This window comes from Chlorocebus sabaeus, chromosome 1 (genome assembly GCF_047675955.1).
Source record: "Chlorocebus sabaeus isolate Y175 chromosome 1, mChlSab1.0.hap1, whole genome shotgun sequence".
Lineage (NCBI taxonomy): Eukaryota > Metazoa > Chordata > Mammalia > Primates > Cercopithecidae > Chlorocebus > Chlorocebus sabaeus.
The window spans coordinates 21200805-21216389 of NC_132904.1; the positions used below are offsets into that span (position 1 = coordinate 21200805).

A 15585-nucleotide genomic window follows, 5' to 3' on the forward strand; every position below is an offset into this window, starting at 1 on the left:
CTTTTTGGTTTACAAAATGGATTGTTCCTTCACCCTCCCTGAGATGTTCTGCTGCCACTATCCCATTTTTCTTCAAACCTTCACCTTATGTTATGTAAAATATAGATTCACTGGACACTAACTCAAGTCTCACATGTAGGAAACCATTCACCTCACTGCTGCACCCCACTCCTCTTTTCAGAAAAATGTATAAATACTAAACCTCCTGGGAACCTCTTTGGAAAAAAAAACAGCCACAGATGCATCTGTGACTCGCATTTTTCCTGGGCATGCCCTCAAGCTGGCTCAATAAACTTCAATTGATTGAAACACCTGTCTCAGTCACTCATTTTGGTTGTGAAACCACCTTTACAAAAATGGTAGGCCGAGTGCAGTGGCTCACGCCTGTAATGCCCAACAGGCCGAGGTGGGCAGATCATGAGGTCAGGAGGTTAAGACCAGCCTGGCTAACACAGTGAAGCCCTATCTCTACTAAAAATACAAAAAATTAGCCGGGTGTGGTGGCACATGTCTGTAGTCCCACCCACTAGGGAAGCTGAGGCAGAAGAATCACTTGAACCTGGGAGGCGGAGGTTGCAGTGAGCTGAGATCATGCCATTGCACTCCAGCCTGGGCGACAGAGCGAGACTCCATCTCAAAAAAAAAAAAAAAACCAAAAAATTGTAGCAGTGAGAAAATTATGACGGAAAGAGATCTGATCTAATCAACCCCCTCCTGCCTTCGTTAATCAGGTTTAGCCTAAAGCTGCCTCCTTACATATTTGAGTTCAGCCTAAAGGTTTTTCTGTACGTTGTGAACTATAACAAGTAGAGGTATAAACCAACTGTAGCCCACACCTGTGCAAATCACTGAGTTTTGGTCAAACGTAGCCAACTGTTCATAGCCAACCGTTTGAACCATGTTCAAATAAGGCAAACGCCGAGTTGTAACCAGTCCAGTTGTTTCTGTACCTCACTTCCAACTTCTGTACCTCATTTCTTTTTTTTTTTTTTTTCGTCTATAAATCTTCTTTCATCACATGGCTGCGCTGGAGTCTCTCTGAATCTTCTATGATTCTGGAGGCTGCCTGATCAATTCACAAATCATTCATTGCTCAATTAAACTCCTTGAAATTTAATTCGGCTGAAGTTTTTCTTTTAACACCTTTAACCTCCAGACTGCCCTTAGTCATTCCTGAGCTTAGACCAAGCTAACTTTGGGAGACATTTATTTCATAGTTTAGATGACAATAGCCCTTTCCCCAAATGAAATTGCCTTTCTAAAGCTAATGAAAGCCCACCAGGTTAGGAGGAAGAGGAGCTTGAATTGTGCTAAGGTGTAGACACAAAAAATTGTCAGCCATGATTCCAGAGGTAGCAAGATTTGCAACTTCCCCAATCACTCCTGCAGATAACGTCACTATTGTAAAACCTAAGATTGGCCTTTTGAGATGTCTTTTCAAGTTTTTGCATTTCTGATGACCAGTAGCTCCACTTGACTCACCTTCACCCAGACCCACTGAACCCCACCCACCAGTCCTGTGGACCCAGCCAGAAGTAGACTCTGTGGCCCACCCAACTATCCTTAGAAACCCCTAGCCTCCAGATTTTCAGGGAGCATTGGTTTGAGTAATAAGTTCATCTTCCACATGGTGTGGCCAGCCTCGTATCAATTAAACTCTATCATGCTGTGATCCCTGAATTGGTTTCGTCTGTGCAGTGGGCAGGAAGAATCCACTGGGTGATAACAGTTGTCACACCCATCCTGTAGCCACCTTGACTTTAGACTTCCCAGACTCCAGAATGGTAAGAAATACATTTCTGCTCTTTATAAATTACCAGTCTAAGGTATTTAGTTATAACAGCACAAATGAACTAAGACAGCCCATGACCACACTCATTGCAAAGGAAGGAGGCTGAGAGGTTTAGTCTAGCCTTGTGCCAAGGGAGGTGCAGAAAATTGACTTCTGTGGACCATTAGCAGTCTTCACTGCCACCTGACTCGCTACCAGCTATCTATGTTGATACAGGAGATAGAAAGAAATTATTTAGGCAGATAGTAAGAGCAACAGAGTCCTCAGCAGAATTTCCCTTTTAACAAAAGCAGCCACACAAATCATTTCTTTCCTAACAAAGAGCAGTCTGAAAAATCGACCTGCAGATAAGCAAGCTGGAAGCTTGCACAGGTGAATGCCCGCAGCTGGAGGCTCCATCTTTCCTTTTCTTTGTCACCACATGTACAGTAAAGATACAGGGCTGGGCACGGTGGCTCACACCTGTAATTCCAGCACTTTGGGAGGCCAAGGCAGGCGGATCACCTGAGATAGAGAGTTCGAGACCAGTCTGACCAACATGGGGAAACCCTGTCTCTACTAAAAAGTACAAAATTAGCTGGGTGTAGTGGCGCATGCCTGTAATCCTAGCTACTCGGAAGGCTGAGGCAGGAGAATGACTTGAACCTGAAAGATGGAGGTTGCAGTGAGCCGAGATAGCGCCATTGCACTCCAGCCTGGGCAACAAGAGCAAAACTCCATCTCAAAAAAAAATAACAAAAAACAAAGAAAGAAAAGAAACAGGCAACATGGCACCAGCCATCTAGAGAACCCATCTGCATAATAAAAAATTAGGGTAAGGGAGGCCAGATTTTCTCATTCCATGCAAATGGCACTCCTGGTCCGACCAATCTTTTGTGCCCCATGTAAATCAGACACTGCCTCCTAAAGCTCATGTATAAAACCCCCTCCATTTTGCTGCAGACCAGAAAACCTGCTCGGGACCCCCTCTCTGCAGGAGAAAGCTCTTCTCTTTCTTTCACCTATTAAACCTCCGCTCTTAACCTCATTCTTTGTGTGTCTGCGTCCTTGATTTCCTCTGTGTGAGACAACAAACCTCGGGTATCACTCCAGACAACAAGGCTGCTTCAGTGTGATACTTCATCCCATAACAAAACACACTTGCTCATCTCCAAGGACATCAACCCCTAATCCCATCTAGTTACAATTCCAGGTCAAAGCACAGTATATCAGAGAGTGAAAGTCCTCTCCACAGCCACATGTGGCTCCTCATGGTCGTATGACATAGAAACTGCAAGACAAGTCACCTGTTACCACTACCCCTTACCCAGTCACCTTGCACACCCCAATATAGCCGTGGACATGTTACCGGAAAGGGGTCCCAATCCAGACCCCAAGAGAGGGTTCTTGGATCTCTCACAAGAAAGAATTCAGGACGAGCCCATAGTGTAAAGTGAGAGCAAGTTTATTAAGAAAGTAAAGGAGTAAGGAATGGCTGCCACACCATAGGCAGAGCAACCCATGGTTTGTATGGTTATTCTTTGATTATATGCTAAACAAGGGGTGAATTAGTCATCAATTTTCTGGGAAAGGAGTGGGCAATTCCCAGAGCTGAGGGCTTCTCCCCTTTTAAACCATATAGGTGAATTTCCTGACATTGACATGGCATTTGTAAACTGTCATGGCGCTGAGGGGAGTGACTTTTAGCATGCTAATGCATTATAATTAGCATATAATGAACAGTGAGGACACCCAGCGGTCACTTTCATCACCATCTTGGTTTTGGTGGGTTTTGGCTGGCTTCTTTATCTCATCCTTTTTTTTTAAAATTTATTTTTGAGTCAGAGTCTCGCTCTGTCGCTCAGGCTGGAGTGCAATGGTGTGATCTCGGCTCACCGCAACCTCCACCTCCTGGGTTCAAGCAATCCTCCTGCCTCAGCCTCCCAAGTAGCTGGGATTACAGGCACCCACCATCACACCTGGCCAATTTTTGTGTTTTTAGTAGAGATGGGGTTTCACCATGCTGGTCTCTTTGGCCAGGCTGGTCTCGAACTCCTGACCTCGTGATCCATCCACCTTGGCCTCCCAAAGTGCTGGGATTACAGGTGTGAGCCACCACACCCAGCCTTCCTCATCCTTTTATCAGCAAGGTCTGTGTGACCTGCACTTGTGCCAGCCTCCTATCACATCCTATAACAAAGAATGCCTGACCTCCTGGGAATGCAGCCCAGTAGGTCTCAGCCTTATTTTACCCAGCCCCTGTTCAAGATGGAGTCGCTCTGGTTCAAACGCCTCTGACAGGCAGGGATAGGAAAACCACGGTAAAGATGTCCATCTGGAAAAGTAAACAATGGAAACACTCAGCAGTCACTGTGCATAGCAACAGGCAGATCCTCCTGGCAGCAATGGTGAGGACCTCGCTCTGGCAGAGGAAGCTCCTCAGTTGGCAAATATGGTCAACTCAGTTCTGGGAGATCCTCCTTTTCCCATCATCCTGTGTGGCCACATCTGCAGCAAAGTGAGTATTAAAAGCTCTGGCCTCTTATCCTAAGTGAGCTTGTAGCAGGACAAGCCACAGACAAAACCCTTCAGACACTGAGTTGTGGAAGGAAATGGCTTTATTCAGCTGGGAGCTTCGGCAAGACTCGTGTCTCCAATAAAAGAGCTCTCCGTGTGAGCAATTCCTGTCTCTTTTAAGGGCTCACAACTCTAAGGGGGTCCATGTGAGAGGGTCGTGATCGATTGAGCAAGCAGCGGGTACATGACTGGGGGCTGCAGGCACTGGTAATCAGAACGGAACAGAACAGAACAGGGAGTTTCACAGTGCTTTTCCATACAATGGAATCTATAGATAACATAACCGGTTAGGTCAGGGGTCGATCTTTAACCAGACCCAGGGCACAGTGCTGAGCTGTCTGCCTGTGGATTTCATTTCTGCCTTTTAGTTTTTACTTCTTCTTTCTTTGGAGGCAGAAATTAGGCATAAGACAATATGAGGGGTGGTCTTCTCCCTCAAGCTGACACAGGAACAGAAAACCAAATACTGCACGTTCTCACTTATAAGTGAAAACTAAACATTGAGTACACATGAACACAAAGAAAGGAACAACAGACACAGGGACCTACTTGAGGGTGGGGGGTGGGAGGAGAGTAAGGATGAAAAAAGCTACCCATCAGGTACTATGCTGATTATCTGAGTGAATAAATAATCTGTACACCAAACCCCCAAGACACGCAATTTACCCATGTAACAAACCTGCACATGTATCCCCAAGCTAAAATAAAAGTTGGAAAGAAAAAAAAAAGATACCTATATAAGATAAATATGTACAATCTACATACAACGGACTTTTTTTTTTTTTTTTTGAAGCAGACTCTTACTTTGTTGCCCAGGCTGGAGTGCAGTGGCGCAATCTCAGCTCACTATAACCTCCACCTCCAGGATTCAAGTGATTCTCCTGCCTCAGTCTCCCGAGTAGCTGGGATTACAGGCATGCACCAACTTGCCTGGCTAATTTTTGTATTTTTAGTGGAGACAGGGTTTCACCATGTTGGCCAGGCTGGTCTCGAACTCCTGACCTCAAGTGATCCACCCGACTTGGCCTCCCAGGGTGGGATTACAGGCGGAAGCCACTGCATCCAGCCCTACAATATAATTTAATAGCAACTCCTGTTACAGCTTCTACATTACATACTACATATTACATATTTTTTAAAAAAAGATCTGATCTCTTTGGGGGTTGCTTTGGGGGGTCAAACAATCATAATCATTCATTGTTATTCCTAGTTTTCTTGGCAATAAGATTCCCTCAAATACTTAAAAGGCTTCTGGTCTTTGTGCTTCCAGACAGTTCCAGGTGCCAAGAACCACATCCAAAGATGTCTTCTCCCTAGAGGTCTGGAGCCTGCTTTATTACTTTGTTTCCTGCTCTGGCCCAGCCGGCCCATTTTAACTCCCAGCTACCTTGGGGCTGTTCTAAAACAATAGATTGGAGTGGGAAGATAACACCCTTCATCTAGCCTGGCTCAGGGGCTGGAGCTTTCACTGGGCTTCTTGGGTGGCCTTGGAGAAAGGCTAAGAAACAACAGAACTCCCACTCTGTGGGTTATAAAGGCAGGTGGCTTTTGCCTCTGTAAGGCCCCAGGTTTCTAATTTCTCTCTATGACTTTATATCTCTCCTGACTTTCTTGGAATAATTTGCTAAAAGCCACAAAGAGCAGCCAATGCATATTAATATTCTAGCTCTTTCCAACCACTTTTCTTAGTGCTATGGGCTTGGTTGACTCATGATTGGTTTTCCACAGTGTCATGAAAATATTTTTTCCAGATGCTTTTCCCAGGGATAACAAGGGTCTTCAACTTTCCAACCTGCATATGTGTACCCTTCCTGCATGCAGGAAAATCACTAAGTCAATGCCTTATGCTTTAGGGTTTTTGTCAAGACAGCACCACACTACCAGGATTGTACTAATTTCTGCTTATTTGTGAATAATTTAGCAGGAAATCCTGCTAAAGACATCCAACAAGCATTCAGTGGCTCAAAGAAGAAAGAAGTGTGCGCCCTCAGCTGTGATAGTCCACAGTGATCATTCCCGACTCACGGGCTATTCGGCTCCACAGGGTCGTTCAGGGACCTGGGATCCTTGCATCTTGTTTCTCTGGCATCCCCTAGGTCACTGGGCTTGTGGGCTTGATCACCCCGCTGGGTTGTAGGCACATCCCTCTGCCCCCTTGTGGGAAGGAGAAAGAGAGTATGGGTGGGGAGGGGCTGGTACACCCACTATCTTAAGACCACACGAGAGAATCTGGGATGTATACACTGGCTGTGTGCCCTGGAGGAAGGGAAAAATCAATGTTGGTGAAAAATTAGCACTCTCTACCAAGGGGCTGGGAGCTGAATGGCCAGATGGCCTTTATGAGTCAATATGGCCTTTAGCATTGACCGAAAGGATGAGAGTCTATGTGGGAGCCCTTCACCCACTTGCCCTTGTGAACCCAAAATATCTGAGACAAGTCTCAATCAATTTAGAAAGTTTCCTTTGCCAAGGTGAAGGACATGACCGTGACACAGCCTCAGGAGGTTCTGACAACATGTGGCCAAGATGGTCAGGGCACAGGTTGGTTTTATACATTTTAGGGAGACATGAGACATCAATCAATATATGCAAGATGTACATTGTTTCCATCCAGAAAGGGGAAACAACTTGAAGTCATAGGTAGATAAGAGACAAAGGTTGCATTCTTTTGAGTCCTTGATCAGCCTTTCACTGAATACACAATGTAGTCTGGCTCAGTGAATCTGCATTTTTACATAAACAATAAGGCAGAGGAAACAATTAGATATGCATTTGTCTCAGGTGAGCAGAGGAATGACTTTCAATGTAAACTATCAGCTCACATTGCCAGGGTGAAATTCAACAGAATTGTTTTAGGGTAAAGATCTCGAGGCCCTTCCTTGAGGGCAAATTGTGAGGGAGGTAAGTATGTTTTTATTGTTGTTGTTGTTTTTTGAGATGGAGTCTTGCCTTGTCACCCAGGCTGGAGTGCAGTCAAACAGAAGGAGCTGGGAAGACTGGGAGGGCCTGCAGGCCACTATGCAAGTCTGGCCCTGAGTGATGAAGAGAGGCAGAGAGAGTGGTTGTCCATCAACCATGCTGCAGGCTCAAACAGCTTCAGCAGAGCCATTAGGGAATATCTGAACCAATGACCACAACAAAGACATCTCATATCTCCCAAGCACAGTTCTGCCTCAGTATTCCAGCTCTGCATATGTTGGTAGGGAGCAACCCCTAGGGGGGTTCAGCCTCAGTCAAAGAAGGCAGTAGATTCAAATCCAGAGCACCTGCTGGTCAGTTACACTCCCTGTAGCAGGAGAGCTGCCAAGCTCAGTCTCATGGCTGTGCCACAGGGGGTTACAGTGGGAAGTAACTCATACCTGTAATCTCATCACTTTGGGAGGCTGAGGTGGGAGGGTTGCCTGAGCCCAGGAGTTCAAGACCAGCCTGGGCCATATAGGGAGACCCGTCTCTACAAAAAATTCAAAACATAGTCGAGTGTGGTGGTGCATGCCTATAGTCCTAGCTACTCAGGAGACTGAGGTGGGAGGATCACTTGAGCCTGGGAAGCAGAGGTTGCAGTGAGTCAAGATTGCTCCACTGTGCTCCAGCCTGGGTGACAGAGGGAGAGCCTGTCTCAAAAAGGAGAAAAGGAAAGAAAAGAAGAGAAAGGAAAGGAAAGGAAGAGAAAGAGAGAAAGAGAGAGAGAGAGAGAGAGAAAGAAAGAAAGGAAAGAAAGAAAGAAAGAAAGAAAGAAAGAAAGAAAGAAAGAAAGAAAGAAAGAAAGAAAGAAAGAAAGAAAGAAAAGGAAGGAAGAAAGGAAGGAGGGAAAGAAGGAAGGAAGGAAGGAAGGAAGGAAGGAAGGAAGGAAGGAAGGAAGGAAGGAAGGAAGGAAAGGAGGGAGAAAGGGTTGCAACCCAGCTCACCTCTGACTATCTGTGTAGCATTGGTCAAGAAAATTAACCTGTCCAAGCCTCAGTTTTCTCACCTGTAAAATGCCTGCGAGACTTTATCAGGATGAAAGTAGAGTGTCGATCGAGGTGCTCACTGAATGGTGGTCTTTATCCCCTCTGCTATTTTTCCAGCGGCCAAAGGGCCTAAGGCCTACCCCAAATGTGCTTCAGGAGGGGGAGCTCAAGTCCATAGCTGACCTCAATTCCCTGGGATCATGGGCAGCCCTTGCCTTTCGAGCCCTGCCACACAGTGGACTGCAAAAGCCAAGCTGGCTTTTAAATCAGCAAAAGGAACTCTCTGCTAAACATCTCCTCCAGGGCCAGAGAGAAATGTTTAGCTGGCTGTTAGCCAGAGCTGGGACGGCCACTTGTTACCTCTGCCTGGTCTGGGCTCTAACCTGTTTGAAAACTCATCACCCAGGCTAGGACTGCAGGCTGAAGCCCAGGCAGGGAGGGGAAGGACGCAGGCGTCTCCTTGGACAGGCCTATAAATCCAGCCAGCTGGGCAGTCATCCACCCACCTAGACTCAGGCCTGCTCCACAGCTCCTTCAGATGCCCGGGCTCCTGTCTTCTGTCTCCTCTGAGCCCCATTATCCAGGAACACTTCTTCCTATTCCCCTTCCCTACTTCCTATCCCCAGGGGTGTCTCTCTCTCTCTCTCTCTCTCCCACCCCCCCCCCCATCTCAGTGTCTCTCCATCACCCAGGGGGGCCTTTATCCTTCTGTCTCTCAACATCCAACATCCTCTGGCTCCTAATCCTATTCCCCTGCATCTCTTTCTCTTTCCATTGCCTTCTCTCTGTCACTGAGTTTTCCTGACTCCCTGAGGGGAGGGACCTCCTTCCTCTCCACCTCTCTGACTCTTGCTCTCTCTTGCTCCTTCATTGTATGTCTCGCCCCCGCTTCCCTCCTCTTCTAATATTTGGCCCAGCCCAGTCGGCCCCAGCCCGCCTCTCCTTGGAGCTGTGTGCCACCTTGGAATGCCTGTGAGCACAGGGAAGAGCTGAGCCCCCACGGTCCCACAGGGGTCTGGTAGGAGCTCTGATATGGTTTGGATGTTTGTCCCCTCCAAATCTCGTGTTGAAATGTGACCCCCGGTGTGGGAGGCGGGGCCTGGTCGGAAGTGTTTGGGTTGTAAGGGCAGATCCCTCATGAATGGCTTGGTGCCCTCCCCATGGCGATGTGTGAGTTCTCGTTCTGTTGGTTCACGGGAGAGCTGGTTGCCTAAAAGACCGTGGCCTCCCTCTTGCTCCCTCTCTTGCCACGTGACATGCCTGTTCCCCCTCCACCTTCTACCATGAGTGGAAGCTTCTGGAGGCCTCACCAGAAGAACATGCTGGTGCCATGCTTGTACAACCTGCAGAATTGTGAGCCAAATAAATCTCTTTCCTTTACAAATTACCTAGCCTCAGGTATTCCCTTATAGCAACCCAGAACGGACTAACACAAGCTCCCTACCCTCCAGTCTGCCCTCCGTCCTCTGTGCAGGGCAGAGATGTTCAGAACCAGAGAGCATCCCCCGTGTAGCCCAGGGACCACGGCTTTCCAGGCCCAGCCTGATCCCTCTAATACTATAGCATCCCAGACTCCCTCCCTCTGCCTCTCTGGGACATGGCTTCTATCAGACTTCTTTCCACATCAGCCCTTAGAACTGCCTGTTTCTGGGAAAACTAAGAAACTAGGACAAATAAGACATCACATTTATACTAGTGGGACATTCACTTAACCAAATAAGGAGTCTCTATTCAATAGAATTTATGAAAAACTGTGATGTGGATCGATGCATACTGATATTAAATGCAAATCCAATTAATTAAAAAAGCAGGCTGAAAAATAGCCTGTAGAATATAAACTCATTTTGTAAAAGAAAATAAACATGCATATATAGGCATCACCTCCAAAATGTTAACTTATTTATCTCTGGGTGGTGGGAGTATGACTGACTTGTTTTGTATTATAATAAACAAATATTTCTAGGTCAATAAAAAATTACAAGAATAACTTAAAAAACAAACCAGGGCCAGACATGGTGGCTCACGCCTGTAATCTCAGCACTTTGGGAGGCCGTGGAGGGAGGGTCACTTGAGGTCAGGAGTTCGAGATTAGCCTGGCCAACATGGTGAAACCTGTCTCTACCAAAAATACAAAAATAGCCGGGTGTGGTGGCACATGCCTGTGACCTCAGCTCCTCAGGAGGCTGAGGCAGGAGAATCGCTTGAATCTGGGAGGCGGAGGTTGCAGTGAGCCAAGATCATGTCTCTGCACTCCAGCCTGGGTGACAGAGACTCCATCTCAAAACAGACAACAACAGAAAACAACAACAACAACAACAACAAAAACAGAAGTAGGCAAGATAGGAATGGATCTTCCTCACCACCTCTTTATTCATTTCAACCGAAACATTTCAGAAGCACCTACTCAATGCTGGGCCTGCCCACAACTGAGCAGGGAATATGGTCCCTGCAATAACCTCTGTTGTTGGCTGGGGTGACCCAAGGAGACCCTTCAGGTAGGGGCTGAAGGCAGCAGGAGGTTCTTTTTGTTTGTTGTTTCTGTTTATTGAGGCAGGGTCTCAGTCCGTTGCCCACACCGGAGTGCAGTGGCACAATCACTGCTCACTGCAGCCTCCACCTCCCTGGGCTCAGGTGATCCTCTCCCCTCAGCCTCCTGAATAGCTAGGACCACAGCTGTGCACCACCACGCCCAGCTAATTTTTTGTATTTTTGTGTTTTTGTATTTTTTTTTTTTTTTTTTTTTGGTAGAGAGAGGATTTCACCACGTTGCCCAGCTGGTTTTGAACTCCTGGACTCAAGCGATTTGGGAGGCCTGGGACACGTAGGCCTCCCAAAGTACTGGGATTACAGGCGTGAACCACTGCCGGGCTGAGAAGGAGGTTCTTCCGCGGGAGAAGGCTACGCAGAGGGGAGGATCTCAGGCCTGAAGGGTCTAGAAGCCCACTGGAGGTCTTCCAGACAGTTGGGGCATCTAGCTCCTGAAGAGTAGACACAGGAGCTGCTGCCCAAGAAGTAAGACAGAGAGAGGGGCAGAGGATGTGGGGTCCGCCCCTCTGCCCTCAGGGAGTTTCTTTGGAGAGAGAAGAGAGTGAGGCTGAGCTCAGAGGAAGTTCCTCCCACCACCCCGCGGAGCTCAGACTAGTCCAGTGGTGGCAGCTGCCCTGGCAGGAATCAAGCATCGACCCACAGTGGCCTCACATCTCTGAGGCCTTTGCAGGTGGAAGTCTCCTGCCATGATACCCCACCACAATGGAACCCGTCGTTGGGGACTGCCGCAGCGTGTTCTCAGGGGCTGGGACACGGGCCAAATAACACAGCCACCAAGGCCATGGCCTGTGCTCTCTCTAAGCCGAGGGAAGAACACCCTCTGGGGCCCTGTGGTTCTATTTTTGTTTCTTTGTTTCATTTCCTCTGTTGTCCTCTTCTCCAGAGGCCAGCGCTGCAGCTGAGAGAATGGGTATCTCCTAGAGATTCCTGCCTCCCACGCACCAGCCCCACCACCAGAGGGCGCCCGAGCACAGAGACTCTGCAACCGGAGCGGGAGCCCTAAACCTGTCAGGGTGGGTAAGCCCTGGAGTAACCCTGGAGGGAGGGCCCTGGAGGGGGCCCCAGGGTGGGGACCTGCCCGGCTCAACCAAATATGGTTTGTTACCTTGGTGGCCATCTGCAGCCAGGTGGCCCTGCCACACTGCTAACCCAGAGGATTTAGGAGGTAGACAGGGATTTGGGAAGTGGCTGAAGAGCACTGGAAAGACAAACTCCTGCAGTGCAAGGAGTCCTGGACCGGGAGTCCGGAGGAATGGGGGCGCTCCTTTCCCTGTGACCCTAGGTTTGTTTTCTCATCTATAAACAAAGGCAGGGGCGGGGAGAAGGGAAAGACCCCATGGTACCCAGGTGCCCTTCAGGCTCTAACCAAAGACATGCCCCACCCTCCTGGAAGAACCCTGCGGGGCACAGAGGAGGGCTGGAGACATAGCGGCAGCGGTTTCCCCCGCAGCGCAGGAGCGCCTGGCACTGCGCTGAGTCAACTGCGGTCAGGGGGTCACCTGCCCGCGACAGCGAGCGCGCACCCACACTCTCGACCAACCCAGGCTGGCCCCCAGCCCACTCTCGGGTCCCAAAGCCCAAATATCTCACATTGCTGGCTCCGGCATCTCCCCACCCGCCGCCAGGAATGGACGCAGAGGGATATGCGTCTTCTGCGGCGGGTACGGGGCGAGGACCCTGACCCCAGCTCGGGGAAGTCAACCGCGGGGAGGAGACAGCTCTCCATCCTCAGCTCCGCCTCCGCCCCGCCTGCGGCTTCACTCCAGCCCGGATGCCAGCGATGGGGAATAGACCAGGGAGGCAGGAGCGCTCTGGACCGGGGATGGATACACTTGGGGAGGCAGGCAACCGACCCGCGCACCAGTGGCGCAACCTCGTTCCGGTGACCGAAGCTTGTGGAGGTAGCTCCACTCCCGGCTCCCTGGTCCGGCATCCCCCTGCCACCTCCTCCCCCAACTCCCCAAGTCTTGGGAGCCTGGGCCCCGAAGGTTCAAAAAGTCAAGAGCCTGAAAAAAATGCACTGTGCAAATATATTGACTTTATTTGTCTCCTTTCAGGAGCCTCACAGACATATCCAGGTAAAAAGATCGTTAAATAAACGCCTTCAGTCATCTCAATGCAAAAATAAATATCAATCCTCCAGACGCAGCAGCAGCAGCAGCTGCGCTGCGCCCCAAGTCCCAACGGCCACGCCTAACAATTATAAAAGTGTTCAGCGAGAGTGTTGGCGTGAGTGTGAACGGGTGTGCGCTGGGGGTCACGGTGGAGCGGTGTGCAAAATCGGAGTTGCAAACCATCGGACAAGGGCATGGAGCGGCGACCCGGGCGGCCCTGGCGACTCGCGGCCAACTCAGCGCGGGCGCGCCTCCCCGCACACACTCACAGCAGAGTTCGCACTGGGAAGAGTTAAAAAATAAACATTTACAAGGACAAGGAAAGCGGTCCCGCTCCCGGCGTCCCCGGGCCAGGGCGAGCGCGGCGAGGGGCGCACCGATCCGTTCGCAGCGGGGCGGGAGCCCGAGCGCGCGAGGGGCGGCGGTCCCGGGTCCTTGCGGCTCCCCCGGGGGCAGGGCGCGGGCTCTCTCGGGGTTCGCACGTCGGTCCCCGCGCGGATCGCGGACGCGCGCGTTCCCCCCTCGGGCGGCGCCCCTCACAGGGCCGAGTCGGAGTCGCTGGAGTCCAGGCTGTTCCTCAGTTTGCAGCTGCTGAGCTGCTCCCGCTGCAGCGACAGGCTCTGCGTGCTGCGGCGCAGGCACTCCAGGCTCTGCAGGAACGACTTCTTGGCCTTCTCCTCCTCCATGGGGGACACCCCCTCCTCCTCCACCTCCTGGATCTCGTCGAAGGTCACCGGCTGCGTCTTGAAGCGAGACTGGCGCGGCCGCCGCAGCCGGCCCCGGCCCTTGGACAGCTTGGCGGGCCGCACGGGCTGCGGGAACTCGTCGGCCAGGCACACGAAGTGCGGCATCACCGCCTGGTAACTGGAGCAGATGCCCATCAGCTCGCCGGGCTTGGCGGCCATGGCGCCTCCGGCGTCTGCGGGGCCGGGCGGCGGGGCGCCGGGGTTCTCCGGAGGCGGCCGCTGCGCCGGGGCCCCCCGGGAGGCAGCAGCCGGGGGCTCGCCGGGCGGGGGATCCAAATCTGCTGCGGGGTGGCGGCGGCCCTCGCGGGCCCGGGCCGGCGCTCCTCGGGAGGGCGGGCGGGCGGACCCGTCGGGGGGCGCGGGGCTCGGGGGGCGCTGTTCCGCCGCGCTCCGAGGCGCTCGCCGCCGCTGCTGTAGCTGTCTGCCCCGCGGCGGCCGGGCTCCCGCTTATATAGCCCGCGGCTACCCACACGGCTGTGAGCTCGGATGACAGCGAATGCCATTTAAAGCGTGCGCGCCCCGCGCCCTTCCGCCTGACGTCGCCCCGCCACTCTCGGAAAGTAACTGCCCCTTCCCCGGCGCCGCCCGCCCCCAGCCAACCGGCTCCGGAAGGCAGGCCCAGCCCGCGGGGGTTCCGGGAGAAGCCGCAGCCCCAGAGCACGCGGCGGGCCCGAGCTGAGCCTGGGCAGGGACCCTCAATCGCCGAGACAGGGCGGGCGCTGTCCCTTCTGGGATCCCCAAGTCTGCACCAACTGGGTTGGCCGCGGGGGCGCAGGTCACCCTCCCCCGCCCCCTGATCCCAGATGCACACACTCGAGGCGCTGGTTATTCCGCCGCCGGTTCTGCGCGGGGCGCGAGGCAGCTCCCAGCTCTCTGCAGCCTGCCGAGCCTGAGCGCCCGGCTCCCCAGAGCTGAGCTCGGAGGTACGGGCGGGCTCCCCCTCTGGATCCTTGCCAGCCCCCTTCGCAGGCGCGCGCGCGCCCACACACACACACACACACACACACACACACGAATGCAAACACACCTCCATTATTCCATTCCGGTTCTTCCCTTCCCTAGATGTCTTCCTTATGTTTGTCTCCTCACTCTCAAACCCAAAGTCCCTCGGGCACCCCGATTCATGCTCTGAAGAGTGACAACTGGATATGGCACTAACAACAACAACAACAACAATAATAGCCACCACCATCTGGAGAGCTTTACTCCAAGCCAACCATGCGCTCTGTTTTATATATATTCTCCTGTTTAATCTTCACAGCAGCAGCCCTATGAGGTAATTGGTATGCTCTCATTTTTACATATGGGAAAACACAGGCACAGAGGGGATAAGTAAATGGTCCACTAGTATCTGATGGAAACAGATGGGCTGGGCTCCAGAGTCCAAGCTCTGACAGTCCCCTGCTGAGGGTGAGTACCCTGAGCTCAATCTCACCAGTGCCCCCACGGTCTCTAAGAGCAGGTCCACAGGGCAGCCCCTGCCCTACGTCCTGGGACCCCCAAGAGGAAACTGTGAGCCTGGCCATGGCCACGTGGGCTTGAGATGCGGGGCACTGACAGGCACCCAGCAGGCCTTAAAGGGCCACCCGAAAAGGAGGGGGTCAGTGGGATTTGGCCTCTGTCTTTTCCGTACCCACTCAACAAAGATGTACTGAGAAGTTACTTTACTGCTCAGGAAAGGCAGGGAAGCGAACAAGAAAGGTACAGTCCCTGCCCTCATGCAAGTTACATTCTAGTGGGAGTGGGGTGTTGTGGGGAGAGACAGATGATACACACATGAACAAGAACATGTTTTGTGGTGAAATAAAGTAGGGCGATGAGCTAGGGATGCAGGTGGTGAGATGCTTAGAGCACCGGGCCAGGAAAGGCTGCTCAGAGCCGGA

At 51.5% G+C, this 15585-nt stretch overlaps 1 protein-coding gene across 1 annotated transcript; it reads right to left on the reverse strand.

The window, feature by feature from the left end:
• Positions 1 to 13389: 13389 nt before the first annotated feature.
• C1H11orf96 (chromosome 1 C11orf96 homolog) lies at positions 13390 to 14978 on the reverse strand. Its single transcript, XM_073017154.1, is given in 3 exon segments — positions 13390 to 14040; positions 14043 to 14150; positions 14153 to 14978. Coding segments are annotated over 3 exon segments (1398 nt in total). The 5' UTR covers positions 14895 to 14978; the 3' UTR covers positions 13390 to 13492.
• Between the last annotated feature and the right edge of the window lie 607 nt (positions 14979 to 15585).